Source organism: Pleurodeles waltl, chromosome 1_1, assembly GCF_031143425.1.
Source record: "Pleurodeles waltl isolate 20211129_DDA chromosome 1_1, aPleWal1.hap1.20221129, whole genome shotgun sequence".
NCBI lineage: Eukaryota > Metazoa > Chordata > Amphibia > Caudata > Salamandridae > Pleurodeles > Pleurodeles waltl.
This window is the reverse complement of record NC_090436.1, coordinates 505,630,407-505,655,132: the sequence shown is the minus strand read 5'-3', so window position 1 is coordinate 505,655,132 and position 24,726 is coordinate 505,630,407. Positions and strand designations below refer to the sequence as shown.

At 40.2% G+C, this 24,726-nt stretch overlaps 1 protein-coding gene across 1 annotated transcript in view; it reads right to left on the bottom strand.

The window, feature by feature from the left end:
- The window catches only part of ADGRV1 (adhesion G protein-coupled receptor V1), a 2,003,619-nt gene that overhangs the window by 1,658,177 nt on the left and 320,716 nt on the right, over nucleotides 1–24,726 (bottom strand). Inside the window, exons 11-13 of the mRNA XM_069225272.1 lie at nucleotides 23,801–24,024; nucleotides 3,979–4,105; nucleotides 3,658–3,843 (exon numbers count right to left, since the gene is read on the bottom strand). Of these exons, the coding sequence (XP_069081373.1) occupies nucleotides 3,658–3,843; nucleotides 3,979–4,105; nucleotides 23,801–24,024 (537 nt within the window). The remainder of the gene's footprint in view (nucleotides 1–3,657; nucleotides 3,844–3,978; nucleotides 4,106–23,800; nucleotides 24,025–24,726) is intronic.

Here is a 24,726-nt window from a genome sequence, read left to right as displayed (position 1 = left end):
CAGAGTAACACCCCATGCCACCACTGGAGTCACGCTCAGCCGACTCTGTTTCGGCAGAACAGTGGTGGATGCCATCCCACACCATCCGTCCTGGGCAGCGAGCATACCACCACCCAGCAAGTCAACAGCCAAAAGGAGCGCCACAAATATGTACGCCTCCCGGAAAAGAGGAGCCAAGCAAATAAGGATACAAGTGGGAGATACGGTACTAGTGAAAGACCGCCACCCAGGCAGCAAATTCCGACTACCTTTCGAAGTCAAGCCGTGGATGGTAATCACCGTAAAAGGCACAATGGTGACGGCACAGAGAGGCCAAGAAAAAGTAACCAGGAATGTAGCATTCTTCAAACGGCTAACCCCACAAACACCCAGCGACGATGACAGGAGCTACGCGGAGGCAAGAGCCGAGTCGGACACTGAACCGAATGATTGGGGTTTCACACTAGATGAACCGGAACACGGTCAGGAGCAACCAAGAGACCGACCACTAACGGAACAAAGGCAAGCACAGGCAACAGAGGCAGAAGCGCCGGGACCAAGTAGAGAAGGGGCACAGACATCAGGGCGGTCGAGAGCAGGAAAGTACTCGCTAAGGCACAACCCTGGTCCTTCACGGCGGTATGCCGATTTTGCATGTGACTGATCCTACCAGCATGCTGCTCCAACCCGAGTCCAACGCAGTTGGGTCAGTTGCGTGAACAAAGAGCTTGTTCTAGCTTTACAAGTTAAGTTAAGTAGTATGAAAGTATAGTTTCCACCCTCTCCCTGTTGGGGAGGGATGTAGTGTTGACAGCGGAAGCGGTCAACACCAAAGGAGAGAAACCGAGGAGGGGGGTCTGGAACCCGACCCCTCTGGAAAAGGTGCGGAGTGGGCTGCACCATTTGGTGGGAGGGGGAGGGCATAAAAGGGAAAGGGGAGAGCGGGAAAAGTTAGAGAGGGACAGAGTTTATTGTAGTCAATAAAGCACGTAATAAACACACCCGGCTCCGTGTGTTTATTTTGGTAGCCGCGCGCAAGCGAGTTTGGCGCGACGCTACAGCCCCTAGATCACTCTCTCAAGTAAATGGCACTTTACTCTACTTAGTATACCCACAATTGCAACGCAATCGTATTCTTTAACAAGCGGTTTGCATATTACCAGTAGCCTTTTACTTAAAAGTTTCACAATATTTAGGAGACAATATTTTAGGGGATTTCCACTGAAGCAAGCTTATGACCGATTTTTCAATTGTTTAAGCATAATATTTTTGTTTATTTTGACTGATTTTATTTAGCTAATATCATGTGTCTTAGTGGACACATTGTACTGTTATGGCTAGTTTTTGTATGTATTTTAAATGTACAAGCAATGTTTTTAATTAACTGTGCATTTTAAATAAATAAGCTTGAAACTTGACTGCAGAAGGGGCCTGACTGCTGTTGCAGACCAATCTTCAAGCAATTCTACCAGGCAGAACTTCTGGCTCGTAAAATCAGGTCCACTGTTCCTGCACCCAGGAAACTAGATAAGAGGACACTGTCAGTCGCAATCAGGTGGAGCAGTATTCCACACGGGGATTCCATTCTGCCCGATTTATAGGGTGGGCTACGGTGGGCATCCAAGGCACTTACAACTGCTACAATACTGGGCCAAACTGATGTTGGTGGATCATGACATATTGTGGGCATGCATAGCATGATAGTTCCCACCCTAGAATTATGCTGGCCCTGGTTTCATCTGATTATTTCGGGTAATCTGCAAGCAGCTGTGATATGAAGGTGTCAAGTCACGAATATAAATAATTTTGAATAGATTAAAATTCAAGCAGGTGCGGAGAGGAGATTAATCAGGACAAGCCTACAAGCTTTGCCAAACCTTTCTCCAAAGCCTAGGATAGAAACGTCTAAGCCAATATCCATGTTTGAACTCGGGGTTGGTAAAGGCGAAACCCACTGCCTTTCTACAGGGAGTGCAGAATTATTAGGCAAGTTGTATTTTTGAGGATTAATTTTATTATTGAACAACAACCATGTTCTCTATGAACCCAAAAAACTCATTAATATCAAAGCTGAATATTTTTGGAAGTAGTTTTTAGTTTGTTTTTAGTTTTAGCTATGTTAGGGGGATATCTGTGTGTGCAGGTGACTATTACTGTGCATAATTATTAGGCAACTTAACAAAAAACAAATATATACCCATTTCAATTATTTATTATTACCAGTGAAACCAATATAACATCTCAACATTCACAAATATACATTTCTGACATTCAAAAACAAAACAAAAACAAATCAGTGACCAATATAGCCACCTTTCTTTGCAAGGACACTCAAAAGCCTGCCATCCATGGATTCTGTCAGTGTTTTGATCTGTTCACCATCAACATTGCGTGCAGCAGCAACCACAGCCTCCCAGACACTGTTCAGAGAGGTGTACTGTTTTCCCTCCTTGTAAATCTCACATTTGATGATGGACCACAGGTTCTCAATGGGGTTCAGATCAGGTGAACAAGGAGGCCATGTCATTAGATCTCCTTCTTTTATACCCTTTCTTGCCAGCCACGCTGTGGAGTACTTGGACGCGTGTGATGGAGCATTGTCCTGCATGAAAATTATGTTTTTCTTGAAGGATGCAGACTTCTTCCTGTACCACTGCTTGAAGAAGGTGTCTTCCAGGAACTGGCAGTAGGACTGGGAGTTGAGCTTGACCCCATCCTCAACCCGAAAAGGCCCCACAAGCTCATCTTTGATGATACCAGCCCAAACCAGTACTCCACCTCCACCTTGCTGGCGTCTGAGTCGGACTGGAGCTCTCTGCCCTTTACCAATCCAGCCACGGGCCCATCCATCTGGCCCATCAAGACTCACTCTCATTTCATCAGTCCATAAAACCTTAGAAAAATCAGTCTTGAGATATTTCTTGGCCCAGTCTTGATGTTTCAGCTTGTGTGTCTTGTTCAGTGGTGGTCGTCTTTCAGCCTTTCTTACCTTGGCCATGTCTCTGAGTATTGCACACCTTGTGCTTTTGGGCACTCCAGTGATGTTGCAGCTCTGAAATATGGCCAAACTGGTGGCAAGTGGCATCGTGGCAGGTGCACGCTTGACTTTTCTCAGTTCATGGGCAGTTATTTTGCGCCTTGGTTTTTCCACACGCTTCTTGCGACCCTGTTGACTATTTTGAATGAAACGCTTGATTGTTCGATGATCACGCTTCAGAAGCTTTGCAATTTTAAGAGTGATGCATCCCTCTGCAAGATATCTCACTATTTTTGACTTTTCTGAGCCTGTCAAGTCCTTCTTTTGACCCATTTTGCCAAAGGAAAGGAAGTTGCCTAATAATTATGCACACCTGATATAGGGTGTTGATGTCATTAGACCACACCCCTTCTCATTACAGAGATGCACATCACCTAATATGCTTAATTGGTAGTAGGCTTTCGAGCCTATACAGCTTGGAGTAAGACAACATGCATAAAGAGGATGATGTGGTCAAAATACTCATTTGCCTAATAATTCTGCACTCCCTGTATATGATTGTTAAAGAGGTTACTCCTGAAAAGCGTTATGTGAGACTTCTTAACGAATAGAATCAATCATACATAAATCTCAAATGAATCATTAGATTTTTAGAAAGTGCAAGTTTTGAGCAAGGCTACAACATTAATTGCACAGAGTACCTCAGGTATGCCATCCTTTCTCGACAACAGCGTGATTAATATTTCCTTCTCCCCGGGTTTGAACTCAAGAATTCCTGTGTTTCCGTAGAATTCGTTGCTGTCTCTTGGCTCTATAACATATCGCAGAAACTGCCTGACGAGTATTCCTTTGGACCGGGCAATTTTAAGGACCACAGAATCGCCCTCCTTAAAAAAGAAAAGAAAGTTAAGCCGGGTTTGCTCAATAGGTACGTGTGATTAAACGGACTCGACAGCAAGTAGGCGAGGTGGCATGAAGGACGCGCTTGGCGCAAATCCCAGCGCTTGCGCTCTCGGACTTACATGTATGACATACGGGCCCCTGGAGGAAGGGGAGAATTCAAACACTCCTCCCGGGTCATCGTTTCCCAAAATGATCAACTCGCAGCTAGTAAATCCTGATTTCAGAATCTGATTCTCGACACTGATCCTAAAAAACACAGAGGAACATAATACAGTCATACTTTTGCAGGAAAATGTTTTTGAACAGAGAGAAAAGAATTACTATTTCTCCATGCAGTTTTAAGATTTGAACTCACAAGCCAATGCATTAAATATTGTAAAATGTGAGACTTACACGCAGTGTCTGAAAATTGTTGCGAATCACTACAACCTGCAAGTGAATTCAAGCTTGCAATATTTATTGGCTGGGATGTGAAAGGCCAACCTACTTCAATGTGACATTCTAAGCAGAAGAATTTGTGCATGTGTGGCTGCTCCGTGGGGGTGACAGGAAGTATTTAAGAATGAGTATACATGACCCGCGCTGGCTTCTGTCGCCAGCACAAAGTGAGTTTTGGCCTTAGAGCAGGCTTAGACTTTGCACACGTCTGTTCTTCATCTTGAAAGCGTCGCCTGAAAGGAGACCATTGCACTTGTATCACCACGGGGTGCAAGCCCATGCTGATGCCTGTAGTTTGAGCTTTTATTACGAGCCACTCCATTAATTGGCTTCACGCGGAGCCATTCAGCGACTTAAATTACATATAACTCTGACTACTGCAAATATTTTCCTGCAGTTAAAATCTTGAGTTAAACGCCGAATCATAGCTTCATAACAATTTTAGTTCAAATTATGCAAACCTGTTACACAACTTCAGTCTCGAGATATCACACACAAATAACTGGTGCCTCCGAACGATGTGCCAATTAATCATTTGCTTCAAGTAGGCCATAGTTATTTCATGACAGTGACCCACAAAGCTTTTTCTGAAATGGGATGCAATGTGACACGCAAATGGTGAGAACAAAACTCCACTCGTGGCTCTGTTGTCAGGGGTTAAATCATGTATGCTGTTCCAGGTGAATTGGTATCAATATCTGGCATTCTGCATGTGCAGTCAATCGCTGTATGTCCAAATGTTGTAGAGAGAAATATTGTCTGACATATCTATTGTCTTCGAAATATAATTTTCACAATTATGACCCCACTAGGTGTTAATTTTCTGTCACTATCTCTATTGGAGAAATATTTTTCAAGCCACTATTGAAGACACAATATTTTATGTTAAACGGAATTCGGACAATGACATTCTGCTACCACGCCTCATTATTTTGAGCTTCTGTGGACAATGAAGTTTTTTTCTTGCATTATGGTATGGATGGGTGTGGTGGTGTCTATCATGCAGCTGATGGAGAGGGACTGTTAAGAAGGAACATGTCCTCAAATTAAGAACAGGACCTTTACACGGTTAGATACATAAAGGGCCACCCAGGTGTCATGTAGTCCCTGTTCTTGTGGCTGTTTGCAACTATCTGAAAACAATATGCGATCTGCTTTGTCCGATGCTAGCCCCATGTTCATTACATCTGACAAAACTGGAGAAATATTGTTCAGTCCCTCTAAGTGTTTGTTACTCGTATTTCAAGGTAATAATAATCCATGTAACTTTTGTAGTACTTTTCTTTGGTGTATTCAGAGTAAGGAAATGGGTTATCCAGAATGGGCTTGTTCTCTGAGGGACTTGAAATCAGTGATGCACAGGCAGGGCCGGGGAACCAAAAGCAGCCACTGCAAAAATACTCATAACAGCCTGCTCTCTGTGTCCCCTCATGCAGTCTATTTCTTTCCATCCATCCATCCATCCATCCATTTTCTCTCTCTCTCCTTCTCTTTCCCCCTATTCTCTCTCTTGGTTTGCTTTATCTCTACCTTCACCCTCCCACTGTCTCTTTCTATCTCTCTTGAAGCCTTTCTGTGACTGCTGCAATTAACCTGGGGGAAGCTGGGGAAAGTGACAGAGGCAAAAGGAGCAGCAATGAACTTTCAAAGTCGGCCTCCAGGGGCTCCAGTACACCATGGAAGTGCAGCATGGAATAAAATGCCTGTCGGGTCCCATTTGCAGCAAACCTTGGTATAACATGCAAACGTTGGAATAGCACAAACCCTATTTTTAAGTACTTCATAGGAAAATATTGCCAGTAGATGTCTCTGTCATTTGAATTGTAGCACCTTACTGCATAACTGGAAAGTTAGGATCTTTTTTCTCTAAAAAGATCCAGTGTAACTACTAGGGCTCATCAGTCTTACAGATCCTCTAGAATACATATCTAGAGCTGGTCATGCCAATGTTCACCAGCCGGAATATTGGTTATCACATTGTGCAGACAACACCTAAATTCAAATCATGAGCAGCAATAGATAGCTCATTATTTCTGAAACAATGGTCCTATTTTCTTGAGGTCTTCTGGTGTTACCAAAGGTATGGCTACCCTCGGGCCCTGACTCCCTAAAGCACTGTCAGAAATCTTGTGGCCTTCATTGACTCAGAGCTTTCTTTCCTCAGCCCAGCCAATAATGTTACCAAGAATGTGACCTTTAACCTCCTTCACTTATCTGGGATCCTGCCCCTACTTCATCTTATCATTGCATCGCTCATGTGCTCACTGTGGCCATTTTTCACATTTACTGTTCTAACATTATCTACAGACACATCTCCACAAAAATGAAGAGTGAAGGTCTACGAGATCAAACGTATACCAAACTTATCTATAGAACAAATAGATTTTATCACTTCCCATTCAGAGTAATACAATTTACTGGGGTTGTGTCAAACAAAGGATCAGATTTATAATTTTGTGACGGTCATGTGTGTAGTGAAAATAATTGTGTTTGACCACTGACTTTGTGCTTCACCACTGCGCATATTAGTTGTTCAATGTCCACCAGTAGCACATTACATTCTGTATTCAGTTTAGCTGTCTATTGGCTTTAACATGGCATTAGACATTCCGTTTAGTTGCCTATTGGCTTTATTGTGGCATTAGACATTGCAGTTGAGACACTGCAGATGAGCTGTGTTTTTCCACATGATCTGTGTTTTTTGTATTTTGTTTTCACCGAACCCTAGCATGATAAGGGAGCACATATTTTGAGTTTTTTTCCCTCTAGTCAGTCTTGGGAAAAGAACGGGTCTTGGAGACCTGGCCAACCTTCGACACTTGTTTTTTTCCCAACTCTGACCTACAGTAGCCAGCATTTTTTTTATAATTCTCCTCTAAGGGGGCGGGCTTTCTAGAAAGTTCTCTATTCAAAGATATAAAAAAGATGACTCTGTTCAGTAGCGTGGAATTCCGAGACTTCAGTCAGGAGCGGGCGTCAGCTGCCTGATGTTGTCCCGTGGGGGTGGAAAATCTCTTTCTCGCAGTTGAACAGGAGTCGTTCTTCTTGCTGGCATGAGAAAGATGAAGCATTTGGTGGGTCCTACTACGGTGATGAACTTTGACTTTTATTCTTTGCTTTGAAGTTATGCTATAATATAATCACATATATTTGCTGTGTACATTGCAATTGAGAATCACTTTGATATATTTTCCTTTCATTGTTGTGACTACTTTTAATCGTGTGCCTCCAACCTACTAATCTCTTCTCTCAGGAACCTCGTGGTGAAGTAATTATAAATGTCTTCTCTTAAATAAGAAGTGCATTCCAGAGATTGTTTTCAGCTCGGTCATTTGTGAAAGCAAAACACATGAGAACCTTAGCAAACTGCCTCTTCCTTATCATCTGATCAGATGTTTAAGGATGACCTCACAACACTTTGTCAGGGCTACCAACCAGATGTAAAAGTTAAGCGTGAAAGCCCCTGCATTCTCAAGGCTCATCAACCCCTCTGAGCTCACTGCCTGTGCTACTTCGAGAGTGAGAGAGAAGAACACCTGATGCCCCCCTTTTCTATCAATCATTTCGATTTAAGCTTTCTGCCTGTCTCATCTCTTTCCACCTCGTTCATTTTTGCCATGAGATTTCTTTAAATACAACTTTACCAACCCTGTCAATACAATTAAGCTCTTTGTGTCATCAGGAACTCCTATTTTTGTGTTGCTCATTATTGTAAATGCTTTAATTTCCTATGTGTACATAAGGGGGACCTACTATTTTAAAAAATTAGAGCTCTGCTAGATGTTTAATTTATCATATGATATTGCTTTGATAGATAGTCTGAATTTCAAAACTACTGTCACTTTCTGGAGTATGCTTTAAATACTCAATACAGCAATCCTTGGGCAGCCAAGTGTGCAAAGGTGCAACTTTACATCTTGCTGGAGAACAACAGCTCCTAAAGACCACAGTCCCTGGAACATCAGTGGTAAAAGATGCTACCCACCACAGCCACTGTCCAGCAAACACGCACTGTCTCTGGGACTACAGACAAGTCTCCACACTTGCAATAGTTGTTGGTACATGCAGATGGTAGGGCCGAGCTCCAGATCCACATTCAGTAGAATATATATAGATTGGTAGAGTTTTATTTTCCTCTCACTCTGCATTAGTTCTTCTTGCTAGGTCAATGGGTTGGGATTTAGCCTGACAGTGACATACAAAAAGTTTTGCAGCAGAGGACTAGCTTCTTTGACAACAGTATTGCCCTGTGACTGTAAGAGCCTCAATAGCTGGTCATCTGGCGAGTCTTTCCTTGAAATAACTTATTTTATATTTTTAGGGGAAACACCGGAGAATGAATCATGTTTTCGTTTGCATTCATTTCTCAAACATGGTGCTAAGTATTCCAGAAAACAGCAAACGTATCATTCATTTCACTGTACGGAATGTATTTCCTTTTGTCTCGGTGCCTGATCTGCAGATTTATCATTTCACTGGGGGACACTTAAGTCAGATAGTTCTAGAGGCCTACCTCAGTTAGATATATTTATCCTACAATTGGATAATAAAACATGGCTCTTCTGAAAAGGCATGGAATGGGGTGGTATTTTGTCTGAATATTTCTGATTGCATATTTCTTCGATGCTTTGCTCCTCAGTTAGTCAGGAAATTACCCGAATTCTTTGATTTCTTCAGTCCAAACGTGAACACAAGGCAATCAAAACTAATTAATTGCAAGAATTGAAATATAATCTGTTAATTACTTTTAAGTGGAACATTTACATTTGTCTATTCTCACTATACAGATTTCCTTGTGGACATTAAAGAGCATAATATTTTGTTCATAATATCGAGGCTTGTGCGGATGGGCGTGGGAATACTGAGTATCAATGTGAATTTCAAGGTCGAGACATTTTATAGTTGTTTCTTAAGTTTTGCAGAATTGCTGGATGGTTTAGGTTTAATATGGGAATAATTTTGAAAGCATTACTTCTGGATTTGAGAAAGGCAAACCAGCCGAAACGGAAAACCTAATGTTAACTACTCTTCCTTCACGTATTAAATTCCTGGAGGAGAGTTGACATTCCTTCCCTAGAATAGATTGTGGAGAATATAATATATTTAAAGCACTGCATCATGATAACAGTTACATTCTGCTACCAGATCCCATCTACCTCTTCAATCTTGTGTTCCCTGTCCCTTAACCTTTGACTCCATATCATGCTACAAAGCCTTTTTGGCTAGGTTCGTAGAATGAAAATACCACATAGATAAATACGTAAATATGGGTTGTTGAATGGCAAGGGAGCTGACTAGTTTGTGACTATCGGTGTCTTAACTTACCATCCTTAGAGCTGCACCCCGTAAACTGTAGATAACATCCAGAAATGCTTTGTGTGCCAGCCTGAATTAAAAGAGGGTCGGAGTCAACCAACTCAGGAGTTATGCAATGTCAGGTAGCATGGAGTATTTGCAGGTCATCATTTTACATTTTAAATGCGTCTGATCCGTTTTTTTCCAATTTAAAAGTTTGGTGTTACTGCAGTGAGAATTGTTCCTGGCTAGTTTAGAAGTAACAGTTGTGGCTCTGCAGTGATTCACTGCATGCGATCCGTGTCTCACACTAGGCTTGAGAGATCCAAGTATACTGGTGTGAGCCCTGATGGTGAAAAGTCAGGGAAGTACTTAGTTACAACACTGGAGTGCAATACTGTTAAAGGACATTGGACCACCCTGTGAAAAACACAAAACCTGCACTTTGTCTGGCCGGTAGCTAATGTCTGCTTCACGACCAACAAAAAAGTGCCTCGAATCACACACTGGGCTAGGAGAACAGCCACAAATCAAAAATGAATTAGGCAACTCACTATTAATGTGTATTTTTCTTTAATTTACATAATCTACCCCAGTTCTTTACATAGAGTTTTCCAAGCTAGGACCCCGATCAAACAAATCTAGTATTATCTTTACAATACTATAAAGTCTGAATAATCAAAAGCACACAATATGTTCAAGTAGGCTGAGGGAATGTGATGGTAAATTCAGGCCCCGCATAGACTACAGTTCATGTCAGAATGGAACACCTTTAAAGTAGCAAACATATACTAAACAGCAAAAAGATATACACAAGTGTTTAAATTAGTGCAGCTCTAGCCTATGTGTGCAGTATTACCACATCATGTGAAGCCCGAAAAGCGCAAGGGCAACTTCACATTACTGTTCAGTTTTCTTGTTCACGTAAATTGGGGTTCTCATGAAAGTACTCACTCGGTACCGCTGGTTCAGGTCCAAACGATAATGCTTGGTCTTCATCATGCGCTGCAGGCATCCATGATGCTAACTTAGCATCTCTGGACGTGAGACGCCAGGCTCTCGGGGCGCCCTGAGGCACCACTATGTGGGCGCTGAAGGCGGAATTACTGTCTTGTTTCGTGCTTCTAAATAAATTCGGATCTGGCGATACGGAGATTTGAAGACATTTGCATAAGGCTTTATCTCATCAGCTATAGGGTAGTTTGAATTCTTAGCACAGAATATTGCCATCGGAGACTCCAGTAATTTTGTTACCCCGATTTTCGCCTTGATAAAGTTCAACAAAGCACGGAACATTTGTTTGCTTGAACATGCACCATTCCTGGTAATTCGGACTGCCGATACTAGCAAACCAGGAGATCAAACGGACTTGGCTTTTGTAAAATTACCTGTCAGTGGTGGAAAATGAATTTACTTTGAATAGTGATATATCACCGTGTCACTCTAGTCCCTTGACGTCGTGAAATGCCTGGTAGACGAACCAACAGATCCATGGGATGTTTTTGTTATTCAGCACAATTTTTTTAATGTATAGTCTTGGTTGACAAGTGCATATTTCTTAATCTATAACAAAATGTATAATCACAATCGTATAACTTTATTGACCTTAGTCGTTTGTAAATGTTCTGCTATTTACTCCAAAACGTGCAATGGATGGGTCTTATGAAAAACACCACCGATTTATGGGATGCAGGTGTCTTATTTTAAACTATCCAGCGACAGTTATTCAGCCAGCTGGGATTGTTCTGCATTCAGATGGAGCCATTTTGCAGAAACAGCTTGTATTTACAGTTGTGAAAGCACAGAACATCTATAGAGGACCCCAGGCATCGCACGGTACACGAAGCACAGCAAGCGCATGCACAGCACACGATTCTGCAAAGGGCATGAATGTAACATTAGAAATAAATAATATTGCAGAAGCAGACACTTTCCAAACAAAGTCTTCATTCAAGAAACACAAAGACTCAGGCCGAAGCACTTACCCAAAGAACACTACAAACCTCTCTGTTTCTACCCTGTCAATGCCGAAAGAGAGAAGGAAGGGTAAGGATAAAAGTACAATTTGACTCGATCTCAATAAAGACATTTTTTTTCAAACTGAATGCCACACACAAACGAGTCTGTAATTCTTTTTCTAGGGCTAATAATGTACTTTTGATAAGAATGCTGCTACCGGGTGATGCTCCCTTTATAACTGCTTGCAAAGAGCTGGTAAGCTCCCGCTTACAGGAGGTGACCTTTGACCAGCAGCTTGTCAAGGCCCATTGAAGATGTCCTTACCTCTTCTCCTCCGGGGGCTGATGGCTGCCAAGCTCTGGGCATTCTTAAGGGCAGCCACAGCCGAGCACATTTCATTCAACTTAGTTTGGAAGTGCCAAGGACCCTTAACAACACAAAAATCTGTATTTTCGGTTCCCACAAACAGTACCTCGCTGTTCATGAAATCAAAGCGGCATGGCAAGACCTCGGCTGATAAATATATTTTTTACACTGTTGCTGGGTTGAGGCTACTTCACAGCCTTGGGAGCTTAGACATTTTAAACATCTTTCTTCCTCTGGAGTTCAAGAGGAGTTTAACTGGCTGCAGGGCCGCTTTAGCGCTGGTGGCACCAGTGCGACAATGTTTGTTGGCGCCCACCAATGAACACCTCCACCACTCTGACTACCACCATTTAACAGCCCCTCAAGTTTCCATAACCACTCTCTACCAGATGCATTTAATTATTTTTTATAATGCCACTCGCACCAGTGTAGGATGTCAGAGCACTTTACATCACCCACACATTACACCCCCCCCCATTACTCCAGTCAATCCAACTAACAATCTCACATATCCACGGTTCAAATTAACTCATAATATTACTAAAACTGTACTCATATTTCCCTATACTAATCCACCACTAATTCCTTTTGGGTTCCTGAGTAGGGTGCTACTCGCCGAAAAGCGCTTTGACGCATCGACAGGGGTAGTAAGCGCTATATAAATACTATTACAATTACAATTACACAGCGACAATCATATATGTGTAAATCAGCATATAGGAAAAAGTACATAAGAAAGAGGACTACAAGGTGTAGGAGTCACGTCATCCATACTGGTAGGCTGCATAGTTTAATAGTGCTTTATCTGGAGAAGTACAAACTCAGTATTTTAAACGAAACACCATGGTTGGGGCTTCTCTAATAATAAGAATTGAGTTCTACTCAAATGAACCAGTTTTGCAACATTAGGTTAATGAAAGACTGGGGACAAATCATAACGCTCTAATCTATACTTTGCAGTTTGCATGCAGGTCTTTGATGGCAGTTAAATGATCACTGTTATATATTAGAATTTTAACTTATAAACTGCAAGCAACCAAAAGATCTCGCTGATAAAAGCAGTAACCCACTAACCTATTCACATTACATGCACTTTGTGATCTGCATGGCAGACATTCTTCACAGCAGGCATATTAACCCTCTGCTCTAGCACTCTCTTCTGATGAGTCAAAACTTCCACTAGACAAAACTCTGATCTCTCTCCTGGAAGAACATTAACCACTGGCGTTATCTTGACATTTTTATTGTTCATTGAAAACTGCTGGAGAAAAGAAATGCGGCAGCAGCTGCTTTTGAAACCATAATACATGTGCAAGCATAGCGCCCCACTCAAGGTCAGCACCAGGTGCAGTGGCACCAGTCGCACCACTAGAGCTGGCCCTGCTAGTTGTCACAAGGAAACCGAGTTTCATTCTCTGCCTCCATTTAAAACACAGTAGTTCAAATATTTTTTAAAAAGTATAACAAGAAAAGTACTTAAAATAGTGAATGACTTGGTCACTGGACTCCTCCTTGAGTTGGCTTCACTGAAACTGCCTGGTCTACAGATGCTTTGATTTTTAGGTCTGGCTTGATGTAGTAGCTGTCGCCAGACTTTATATGATCACCCAAAAAATTGGGCAGTGGTTGTGTGCTTCCTCTGAAAAAGAGTGATTTTATTGCATTTTTGCCTTCTGGGAAAGCTTTTGCTCAATAAAGCAGGACTGGGTCAGTTATGGTGGCAAAACAATGATCACGCTACATTGCTGATATGTTTGCATGCCTGGGGTTTATATTGTGACAGCAAATGCTAAAGTAAATAGGCATTTAAGTGTAGATTGGTAATACTTTATATTAAAGTCTGCAGAGAGGTGTTTGTTATAAGGAATCTGACAAACTACTGCAGTAGGCAGGAGTATTTGAACTGCTTACCCCAGTCAACAAACCTTTAGGATAGAAGGTTTGCAATGTAATAATCCCTTTTAGCCTCTCTTAGAAGAGATAATATTTTTCTTTGCCAACATACTTCTAAATATATCTTTAATTTTATGACTATGCCCAACGATTGCCTTATGGGAAACATTTCACTCAGTACAGCGGGTCTGTGTTGGATATGGAGACAAGCCAACAATAACAGCCTGATTGGTGCACTGGGAAATGCTATTTCCAGCACAATTGGTCTGATCTGTTTATTATGAAAGCTTATGACAAAAGCAGTAGGCCTGGCTTACTTATTTTAAAATAAAATGTCACAGATTATTGAAGTAAGCAAGGGTTTTGGTACTGGCCACCCCCTCTGGCAAACCATTGTAGTAGATTTTGGGATAAAGTTGCACTACGTTAATCATTCTTAGACCCTCTTAGGGAGGATCATATGTTATTTTGACAATTGTAATTTAAAACATATTTGTAATTTTATTACAGTGTACTTGATAGTCAACCTTAGGGGAAAGCTTGTGCTCAATCCAGTAGGTCTGAGATGGTTATGCTGACAAGCAAATGATAAAGGCTATACACCTGACTGATCCATTGGGAAAGTCATTTGAAATACCATTGGTCTGTTCTGTTTAGTATAAAAAGTTAAACAAAGCCAGTAGGCCTGAATGATTAATTATGCAACTCATATGTTAAAGCCAATAGGCCTTTAAGAATGGATTGTTAATGCAATGTGTTAAAGCCTGAATTCATGCACTTTGTTACAAAAACCCAAATCTCATAGATTACAATTGTAGGCTGATTACCCCTGTGACAAACCTTAAAATACATGATTTGCGATATATTTATTTTTACTAGAATATCTTCAGAAGGCCTGACAAAATTAGTTGCCTGCCTGGATATTGCAATAGAAATATCATAAAAATATATTAACACATACATATATATGTACAAATATGTCCATATAAGAGGGTCAGCCCTCTTCTGCCCCTGGTTTGCATGCATGTCGTTTACATTCATGCACGCCATTTACACTCTGCTTCAATGCATGAGAGCATACAGCATGAGGCAATGGGTCATCCCACTTCAGTCACTGGCTCTCTTGACAAATGAAGTGCAAGATTTATCTGACCCCATGTCTATATCAACTACAAATGGCTGTGCTTCAGTGTTTGGGCTGGTGGGACAGTTGTTTAGTTTTTTTATTTTCTCCTTTTATAGGTTCCCTTCATTTATTTCCTTCTCATCTTTTATCTTCATGTTTAGAGCATACCCAGCTCCACAGACAGTGAGGCCTGCTTACTGCTAATTTTTTCTACAGTGTCCTGCATCCAGTTCCCCCACTGCATCTAAACTAGGTACCACCATGGAATGGTACTGTCCACAGTGTATCATTGTTTTATTATTCCAAGACAGTCAAAATGTTGGTTCTAAATGCAGTGGCTATGCTAGAATTTAGAAACAATGATACAGTATGTGCAATACCATTACAAAAAGGACACCCTCTCCTGTTTAATTTAATTTGTTATTGCAAGCATACTTCCACCATGCACATGTTGTTAAGTTAGTGTTTCACTGTGGTTATGTAAGTGGGAGAATGTAAGAATGAGTCAGGGGTTGGATGAGTGGTTGCATGAGTGCAAGGGTGAAAGACTGTATGTATGATGGCCTATTGAATGCCTAAACCCATCAATGACTGAAGAGGTACTTTCATTTATAAGCAAGACCAATGCTTGTTAAATAAATGTGTCACAGGAGGGCACTGCGTTTATGATGGTTCTCTTCCCATCTATGAGATGGAAAAGGGTTTAATTGGCAGGCACTACACTCCAAACATTCTACCTGTTCTTCTGCAATTTTGGAATGAAATGACTTTGAGGATAAACCTACGTGAAGATATGAGTTGTGTTCTGAATATTTGTGTTTTAACAGCTCTATGTCAGCCAGGTAGTTTGAAAAGCTGCTGTTCCCTGCCCAGTAGTTGGTGCATAGGAGTGCCCTATACCACTCAATCCCCAGCTATGAGATAAGAGCATGCTGTCAATGGTTCACAGTGTCTCAAGGAGTTGACTTACATGGGAAACTCTACAAGTCATGAAAGAAGAGGGTACAAGTGCATGTACAATAATTCTGGGACTTTAGTAACCCCTTGTCGATACATTTTTACCTGTTTATCAGACCAAAAACTCTTTTACCCTGGAAATTGTACATAAACAGCCAATACAGAACCAGGAAAATTGTACATAAACAGCCAATACAGAACCAGGAAAATAGACATGAGATGCACGCAGTCATGTTTCACATGAACAGATAGCGGGACCTACCTGCATCTCTTTTTGAAAAGGATTCTGTCAGTCCTTTGCACCCTGGCTCTTCATTCTTTCTGTGTGAAGAATGGGTGACACATATATGTTTGCTCTATGATTGTATGGTAGAGTAATTATGGATGTATGGACCAAATATGACTAAAGGGACTCAATAATCCATGTTACATCAACCATATAACAAGTGATTCACAAAATGGATGTCGGAGAGAGTCTGCAAAGACAAATGTTAACTGTAAGAAGCCCCTCAGCAAAGGTATCTGGCCTCATGGAGCCCTGCCAGGCCACAGCTTTCACCTGTGCCCAGCTGGAGGATTTCTGGCGGACCGTACTCTGTCCATCAGGTTGGGGGTGGGCATTACCTTCATCACCCTAATGGACTACCATCAACCAAATGGCAAGATGACCACTGGCCCAGCACTCATTTCTTTAACATGAAAGCAACTGCTGTCATGGCAGTTCCCTTCGTGGTAGAAAAAGTACATTGGACCACCTCTGTCAATTTTGACAGACATTCACCAAATGTTTCTTTTTCAGAATAAACCCCCAAAGCTGGAGTATGTTTCTGAAAAACAAAAGTCTAATGACCCCATACCACCGGAGGTTTCTCCCAGGCTGTGGGGGCATTATGTTTTTTATGTCCCTCATCGCCAGATGACCTAGATATTAGTGGAAATAATACTGCACTAGAGTAAAAATCAGGCCTACATCTGAAGGCAAAACCGGAGTGAGGCAGCAAATCTATCCAGCCAGCCAAGCACAGTCGGCAGCTACAAAATTCAGCTTAGTCCCGCTCAGAGCTTTTGACACCAAAACCAGCAGCTTCAGTAGTAGCTTTATAACAAAGTACCCAGCTTTGAGGGATCTTCACCGGCCATAGCCTTGAACCTTGACCCGCTTTTAAGAGTTTGGCTTCCATTTCTGAGATGGATTCTGAAGATGAAAACTTTGATAGCATGACCTGCTTGTGTCTGACCTCCACACTATCATTGTTATCTTGAAATCGCACATAGTTTCCATTCAGCTTCAAACTTTTGTTTTCAACAGCTCGTTTGTTGCCTAGGTGCTTTTGTCCTAAAAAATCTTTCCTCCTGCTCCGCTCATCTTATTTTTTATGATCTGTGTGTATTTTTGCTCTTAAACATTTTCTCTATTTTCTAACTTGGTTTGGCATTTTTATTCTGTTATCCTCTTTACTTTAAAATTGTTTGTACTGCTTGAACTTAACATGCACTTCTCTGGTGTTTGCCTGCTGCTTGTTTCCTCACTATCTGAGGTCGAGCTGAGATACTCAGCATTGTGCTCTTACCTAACCAGGTTGTGTTAGTTAAGTTGGTGAGGGCCACCCTCTTTCAAATTCATAACCAAATTTCTGACAGGTGTGGCCAGAAAAGCAAATAAATATTCTATTTCACTCTTTCAGGCAAACATTTCATTTAGCATTTCTATGATATAATAACACAACACTATCAAAAACTACAGATATTGATAAGAATGAGATGAAAAAGAGGAAATTAGAATATCACACAAAGTAATGAGAGCCTTCAATTAATTACTTAGGCAATTACTAACATTTTACCAAAAAATGGCAGTTAGTAACAAGATTTGCATCTAATATATAATTGAAACAACTCTGAGAGGATAGTTAGAAATCCCTGAATTTGCACTTATTAATGAGTTGCTACTCAGTTCTCGGTCATTTAATGACCAGGTATTTGTGCATCTGGCTACTAGTTTGGAAATAATTAAAGAGCGGATTAGAAGAATTATTTGGGTAAAATGTATTCAAGTGAAAGCCCAGTGAATGTTTCTTTGCTGAAAAAACAAGCTTTGCTAATCTGGGAAGCTTAACAACAGTTCAGAAAAATGAGTGACGTTAAGCTGGAAATGTGTAGGGGGAGATTGGTGATCAAACAAGGCCAATCAAGCAAAATCAAAGGTTTTCCATTTATTGTTGACTGCTACTTTAATTTTAAAAAGCTACTCAATACCCAGTTTTGCACTTCTTAAAAGACATGTAACGTTTCTCACTGAGCCTCTTCTTGTAAGGAGAGATGGAAATATTTTGGGTGTCTTCTGCATAAAAATATGGAGTGATATTGAGTTTGCGATGGGAATTGACTAATGGGCTACAGAGTTTAAAAAGTATAAGTCATTTCTGTACCTTGCAGAATTACTCTTTCAAAAGTACAGAAAGCTCATCTTTAGTTTCCCAATTGAACTGACGGAGTTGTGTCTGACAGAAAGGAGAAGATCCAATCAAGGGCTTTTACTTTTATGCTAGGGTTATTCAATTGACCAATTAGTAAGGGTAACCCAACATTGTGGTATGCTGCTAAAAGGTCTGGTAAGATAGCAGCTCTGTTTCTACAGCTGTCAACTTTCATTCCAAAATCATCAATAGCTGAGCAGATGACCAATTCTGTTCCCATCAATGGTTGAATGTCTGCTCATGTTGGGTCTCATAGTATGCCATTTTCAAACACATCTTGAAGCTGAGGTGTAACAGCTTTCTCTAAACATTTTGATTGATAAGGGGTCAGTGAAGTTGGATGGAAGTTAGAGGGATCTGTTGCATCAGAAAATAACATTTTTCTTTTGACAATAATTTTCTTAAACTTTGTGGGACCTTTACTTGACTCTATAAATGCACTCAAAGCTTTTCTGATTAAGGGGGCTACTACTTCTTTGCTGTTTTTACAACTTATAACTGGGCAAATTTGTGAAAGAGAGTTTTGTTACTATATATTAATTCTATGATTTGCTTCATGGAAAGTTTCTAACATTCTATTTTATCATCATCAGTTTAGGAAGAGCTTCTGCAAATTCCAGTCAGATGTTGGCTACTTCAACATGGAAGACCAATGAGGGAGCATCTGTAAGCTCCTGAGAGATGTTTATATTGCATTTGAATACTGTGGGGTTATTTTGAGGTGCTATCATTTTGAAGCATCATAATTTAGTAGAATAATATTTATTTTCTTAGACCCTTCTCATAAAATTGTATGTCATCAACTGCCTGACATATATTATATTCTTTGTATGTTTTCTCAAAATACATTCCAATGTTTTGTAGACTTTCTTTTTCTGTGCTAATTCATAGGTGAATCATTTACAGTGGAGCTAGGCATTATTCATTTGGGTCGATCTAACCAGATTTAGCTCACTTGCGATGACATTTAGAACATATTTGCAGTTTAGGTAGACATTCATTAATATATCAGTGTCAGAAATGTTATTTGTTATCAGGAAAAAAGTAGATAGTGTACTTTGAACTTCTGACTTAAAGCCTCAGGGTAACCTGGTTTCAAAAAGCCAGTTAGGGTGGTTTGTTTTTCAGTGATTTTTTTTTTTTTTTTTTTAAGTAGCCCATCCATCAATAGTTTAAAAGCATGACAAAATGGTCTGATCAACCTATTGGTACAAGTGTATACATGTTGAGGAAAACAGATCTGTTGAAAATAAAGTCAACTGTGTGGCCATCCCTATTTGTTGGACCAGAGACCCCCTTGAATGAGGTCTGAGGAAGTCATGCTCATTATTACTTCTGCCACATTAGGGTCAGACTTTGACTAAACCTATAGACTGATGTTTCCTAAAATGACTAGTTGTTTAGGTGCTGTCTGATAACATATTGCTATATGGTGTAGCTGTTTAAAATACTTTGCACTAAGAGAAAATGGATGGTAGGATACAATCCATACTATTTGGCTATCACTGGTATCTGGAGCGAGGAATTAAGTTTATAAACCAGGACATTTGTTAGGTAATATCTGGTGATAACTACCACTATACTTTGTCCTTTTTTACCTATCCTATCTTTATGCACAAAATTACTGGGTTCTAGGACCTCTAAGCGCATTCCTTAAATAACCAGGTGTCTGTGGGGAAAAGTACTTATAGATTGCTATCAGTAACAGAAGTGTTAATTAAAGCTCTGTTTTTCACAGCTGATCTTATATTTAGAAGACCTGTTTTGAATGAATGGTTTTGGATAGGTTTGGGGTTGGATATAGAACCAATGACCTGACCTGACTAACTTCTGAGTTTATATGTTGAAGTGGTTGGGACAATAAAATATTTTCTACATCTAGTCTGGTGAGGAGGGATGGTAGAAGCTTACCCACATAGACAATTCTGTTGGAATCTGAGAGCTCCAGGGCATCATGGCTGACAGCAAGACACATAAGATTATGGAAAGGCGCAGATAGGCTTGCCTTTAAGTGGCCCTTTAAATGCCTTTAAGCTTTCTGGTTACAAGAATTTGGGAAAGAGGCTCGAGAGTCTGCCCAACTCCAGGTGGAAGTGAGCAAATCAGATGCCGATGTGCAAATTACATAATAAACACGAATGGAAGCGGAGGCAAGGTACCATTCTGAATACAATTAAATTAAAGGTGATTAACCAGGCAGAACTGAGCAAGTCAGATGTTGATATGCAAACAACATTATACACAGGAATAAAAAAAGTAGGCCAGGCACCCTCCTGAAGACAAGGAAAGGAAAGATGATTAGAAATGGCATACATTTAAAGAAATTCACGTTAATACAAAGTAAAAAAAAAAAGATGGGCTGAGTACCTATAAAGTAGCAGTGATGCATGTTTAATAAACCATTATTATTCCAGAAGACAATTTTTCGCTCCCTTCTAGACATCCTAAAAGTAGGGTATAAGGATTTTATATTGCTATTCTTCTGTCAAATTATACTTTAAATAGAAGACTTCAATTTGTTTACCTTCGCCCATACCTTGCTTCCTTACACATCTTAGTGAAAAACATGTGAAAACACTTTTTCACCCTACCAAAGAATATCACCTCTGATGGAACCCACTTTACGTACAGTCTAACCACCCAAAAAACAACCATTGTGGACTTTCAATCATTAATCACACCAAAATGTTTAAATTTTTAAACAACAAGAATTGGACTTTTAAGTAATTCTAGATTCACTCTTCTATCCACTTCTTAGTTACAATGTAAATGTTTATATTTTTAAGACTGAAGATAAAAACATCACTAACTCAAAATTTGAAAAAAACAAAACAAAATCTGGTGGTGCCACTCACAATTATTTTAAGTCTTGAAAGGTATTGTGAATAACCCTCAAACTCACAGGTTTTATATTTTGGGATAAACTTTTCTTCACTCCGAGCGTACCTATTCAGTAAGCTTTGTGGTATCTGGGTGGATTTGTATGGTGACTTTTTCCTATGTCACAGATTTCTAGAAATTCTGCAGTGTTTCCTCAACACTGCTTATGTGAGGAAATATATTACAATTGTTCTGGATTTATTGACATCTTTTCTGATTTTCTTTCAGACTTTATGTGTATGCACTGCATTTTTCTCCTTAAGTCAACTGACAGGACTTGCACAGCCTCCATTAGCATCTAAATTATGTATGATTTTCTGGAACTCTAATGGTGTGAATATTATTACTCCAATTGTGACTTTCTAATCTTTATGGGATGAATTCCATTATTTCATTTATTGGCTGTATTTGCAGCTAATAAAGCTAAATGTGAGTGTTTAGTGATTTGACAGTACTATGCTGCAGTACTAATGCTTTTTAACAGAGGTTTGGATTGCAGCTAATCGGGCTTCTCAGATTTGAATCCTAGATCTTTTATTCAATGATTGTACATTTATTTAAAGGTGAGATGCTTTACTCATTCCTGCGTCAGAGTCTAGTGCACCAAGAATCTGCTAAAGGGTGCCTATAACCTGCCCCAGCCAGTGCTGCCTCTTTCACATTATCACTTCCCACAGTTTGATGGTCTTGCTCAGCCCTCTGACCTGTTATTTCTGATGCAGCTTCTCCCTTAGTGCCACACCGCAATTTATAGATTGAGCACACATTGCTCACATTCACATTCCAGAGTTTATTTGTTAAGCTTTAACCAGTATTATATGAATTCTGTTATTCAATGATAAATTGGAGTTTATCCTCTAATATATACAGTAGTTGTCTATCATTTTTTCTATGAGTTATGCACAAGTGAACAAAACTGTGGGCAAAATAAGAGCATCAAACCATCCAGTAGGACCCTGCTTGGTTTTCACCATTAAAGAACACGCGGCTACTCTTTGGCCAGATATGACAAGAATTATAAATTCTTTCACCAACAAATAGCAGTTGCCAAACACCTAAAGTAAGACATTGTAACCAGTCTATTGATAAAACAGTTGTCAACCTGTTGAAGTAAGTGACTATGGACCCATCTCTAATCTCACCTTACCATGTAAAGTATTTGAGAGGTAATTAATCCGCTACTTTAAAAAAATTAATTGAGTCCAACCAAGTATCATGGTGCATTCTAGACAATCAGGCTTCAGACCTAGCATGGGGCAAGGAACCTGAAACTGCTGACCTCAGAGGAGATTGTCTGTCCTCACTCAAAGCCAGACAGTTGGAAGTTCTGATCCTACTTTATCAGTCTATGGTCCACGACACAGTAGCCCAGAGACCTTCACTAACTTCTAGGAAAATCGAGGTATTTAGAACAGTGCTTTAATTGTGTCAGTCTGCAACCACAGCCAACAAATCAAAATAATAATCTCCAAATGTCATTGCATTTGGGCCCTCCATCTTTATCTGCTACTTTTTGGCATTTACAAGAGACCTCTACATCCACAAATTGATATGATAACCTGCATTAACACCCACCATTTAAAGAAGGATATTTACCTTTACTCAGCAGCAAAACAGAGAAACCGTGATAACTGTCAGTCCTGGACAATTAGTCAGATGCTACCCCATTCTCTGGGCATGGTTTGACAAACAACTCTCTTTTCTAAAGTGAGATATTGGCCATCCTATTCCAGGACAATCAGTGAAAAAAGCAGGGGCCATAGTTCATTAAGGATCTCCCTTTTGCACACCAGACTGCACGAGCAATATCAATCATCATCTCATGATGCTTAGAATGACCATACATGTCCTTCATTTAAGAGAACCGACTGAACTCAGCAAAACCCAGGTCTATTATAAAGTGGCAATTTTAACATAATTTACACAAAAGGAGAACCCAAAAGACAATGTAAGATCAAGCAAAGCACATTTGATTGCTTAAACTAGATTCACTTAAAAGTAACAGTGGAGATAATTAATCAGAATTTTTTGTGCCAAATATGGATCTCGCTAAAGGTGGGGATGAGGAACCAGACAAACTAATCATCATTTAAAAGAAATGTGAAGCCAAGCCTCATCCCAGAGGCTTTTTCTCCCTCACTAAATACCTTAGGCACCCACCGTTCCTCTGAATAGAGACCAGGGCCAGATGAAGAACAATACATCCTACTATGTAGCATGGCAAAGAATATCCATCAGAGTAAAATCCAGACACGGGAAACACCACAGGTGAAGTCCTGTAGCCAGAGAGCCTTTGCTTCTCTAAGAGTTAGTGCTATGAAGTGGCTAGTATGGTTAGTGGTTAGTATATTTGTCACAAGCCAGTGCTATACATATCAAATTAAATCAATAAAAATATTATATGCAATTTTATGCTACCACCTAATATAAATCTAACAGATATTAGAGTATTGTAATAACTAATATTAGAATATTCATTAACGGAAACGCTACTGACTACAAAATAAACCCATTAAGAATTGTCATAAGGTTAAAAAAAATACTAATTGATACCTGTCGAGTGATATTATTACAGATTCATTTAGTTCCGGGATGTCATCTGCCTTAATGGTTATGTTAATAAATGTGTCACTCTGTCCAGTTAAAAATATAACAGAGCCATTAAAAGGGCTCAAGTCTTCTACTGTTACGGATTTTGGATTGAGATTCGAGGGTGTCAAACTCCAGAAAACAGTGGCCTGTCCATCAGTGCCATCTCGATGTAACGGTATGGAGACCTGCGAACAAAAAGAAAAAGTGAGAAGCAGAATGCATGGCAAATTTGATAATATGACAAAATTGCATTATTGACCTATAATTATATGCATTAGTGTTCACGTTTCAATCAATTCTAAGCATAAGAACAATTTAACACTTCGTCCTCGAGGCAGAACAACCAAATCCCATCGAGGCGCAGAGCTCAGGAAGATTCACTGTCACATTCCTTGAGTCTCCCAAAGAAGGGTATATATGCAATAAAAAAGAATTAAAAGAAAAATGAATGGGCCCTAAGGGTCCTATTCCCAAAGCCAGTAGTACATTTGGACTTATCACATTACTCCTAAAAACGGGTGCAGGTTAACTACCTTTTGCAATTTGCAAATATTCCCAGTAGTACAGACGGAAAGTTGCATCAGGCAGAGCTTTCTAGGCATACCACCTAGAATTGAATGTGCCTTCTGTTGGACGTCGGTATTTCTACAGTGTGGAACTGTATGTATAAGAAGATGTTCACAATGAGGAAAAGTCTGCACCTCTGTGGGAATCACGCGGATTCTTGAGCGTGAACGCCTAGAAAAGATAATACACAAAGGCGAAAACACTGGGGGCATAGATCAGGCAGCGCGCAATAGACTCCTTCAAGTGAAATAATCTTACAACCTGACTGAGGAAAAGCTACGCCACCATAGTTACCGGAAGCATTTGGCATCTATGCCACG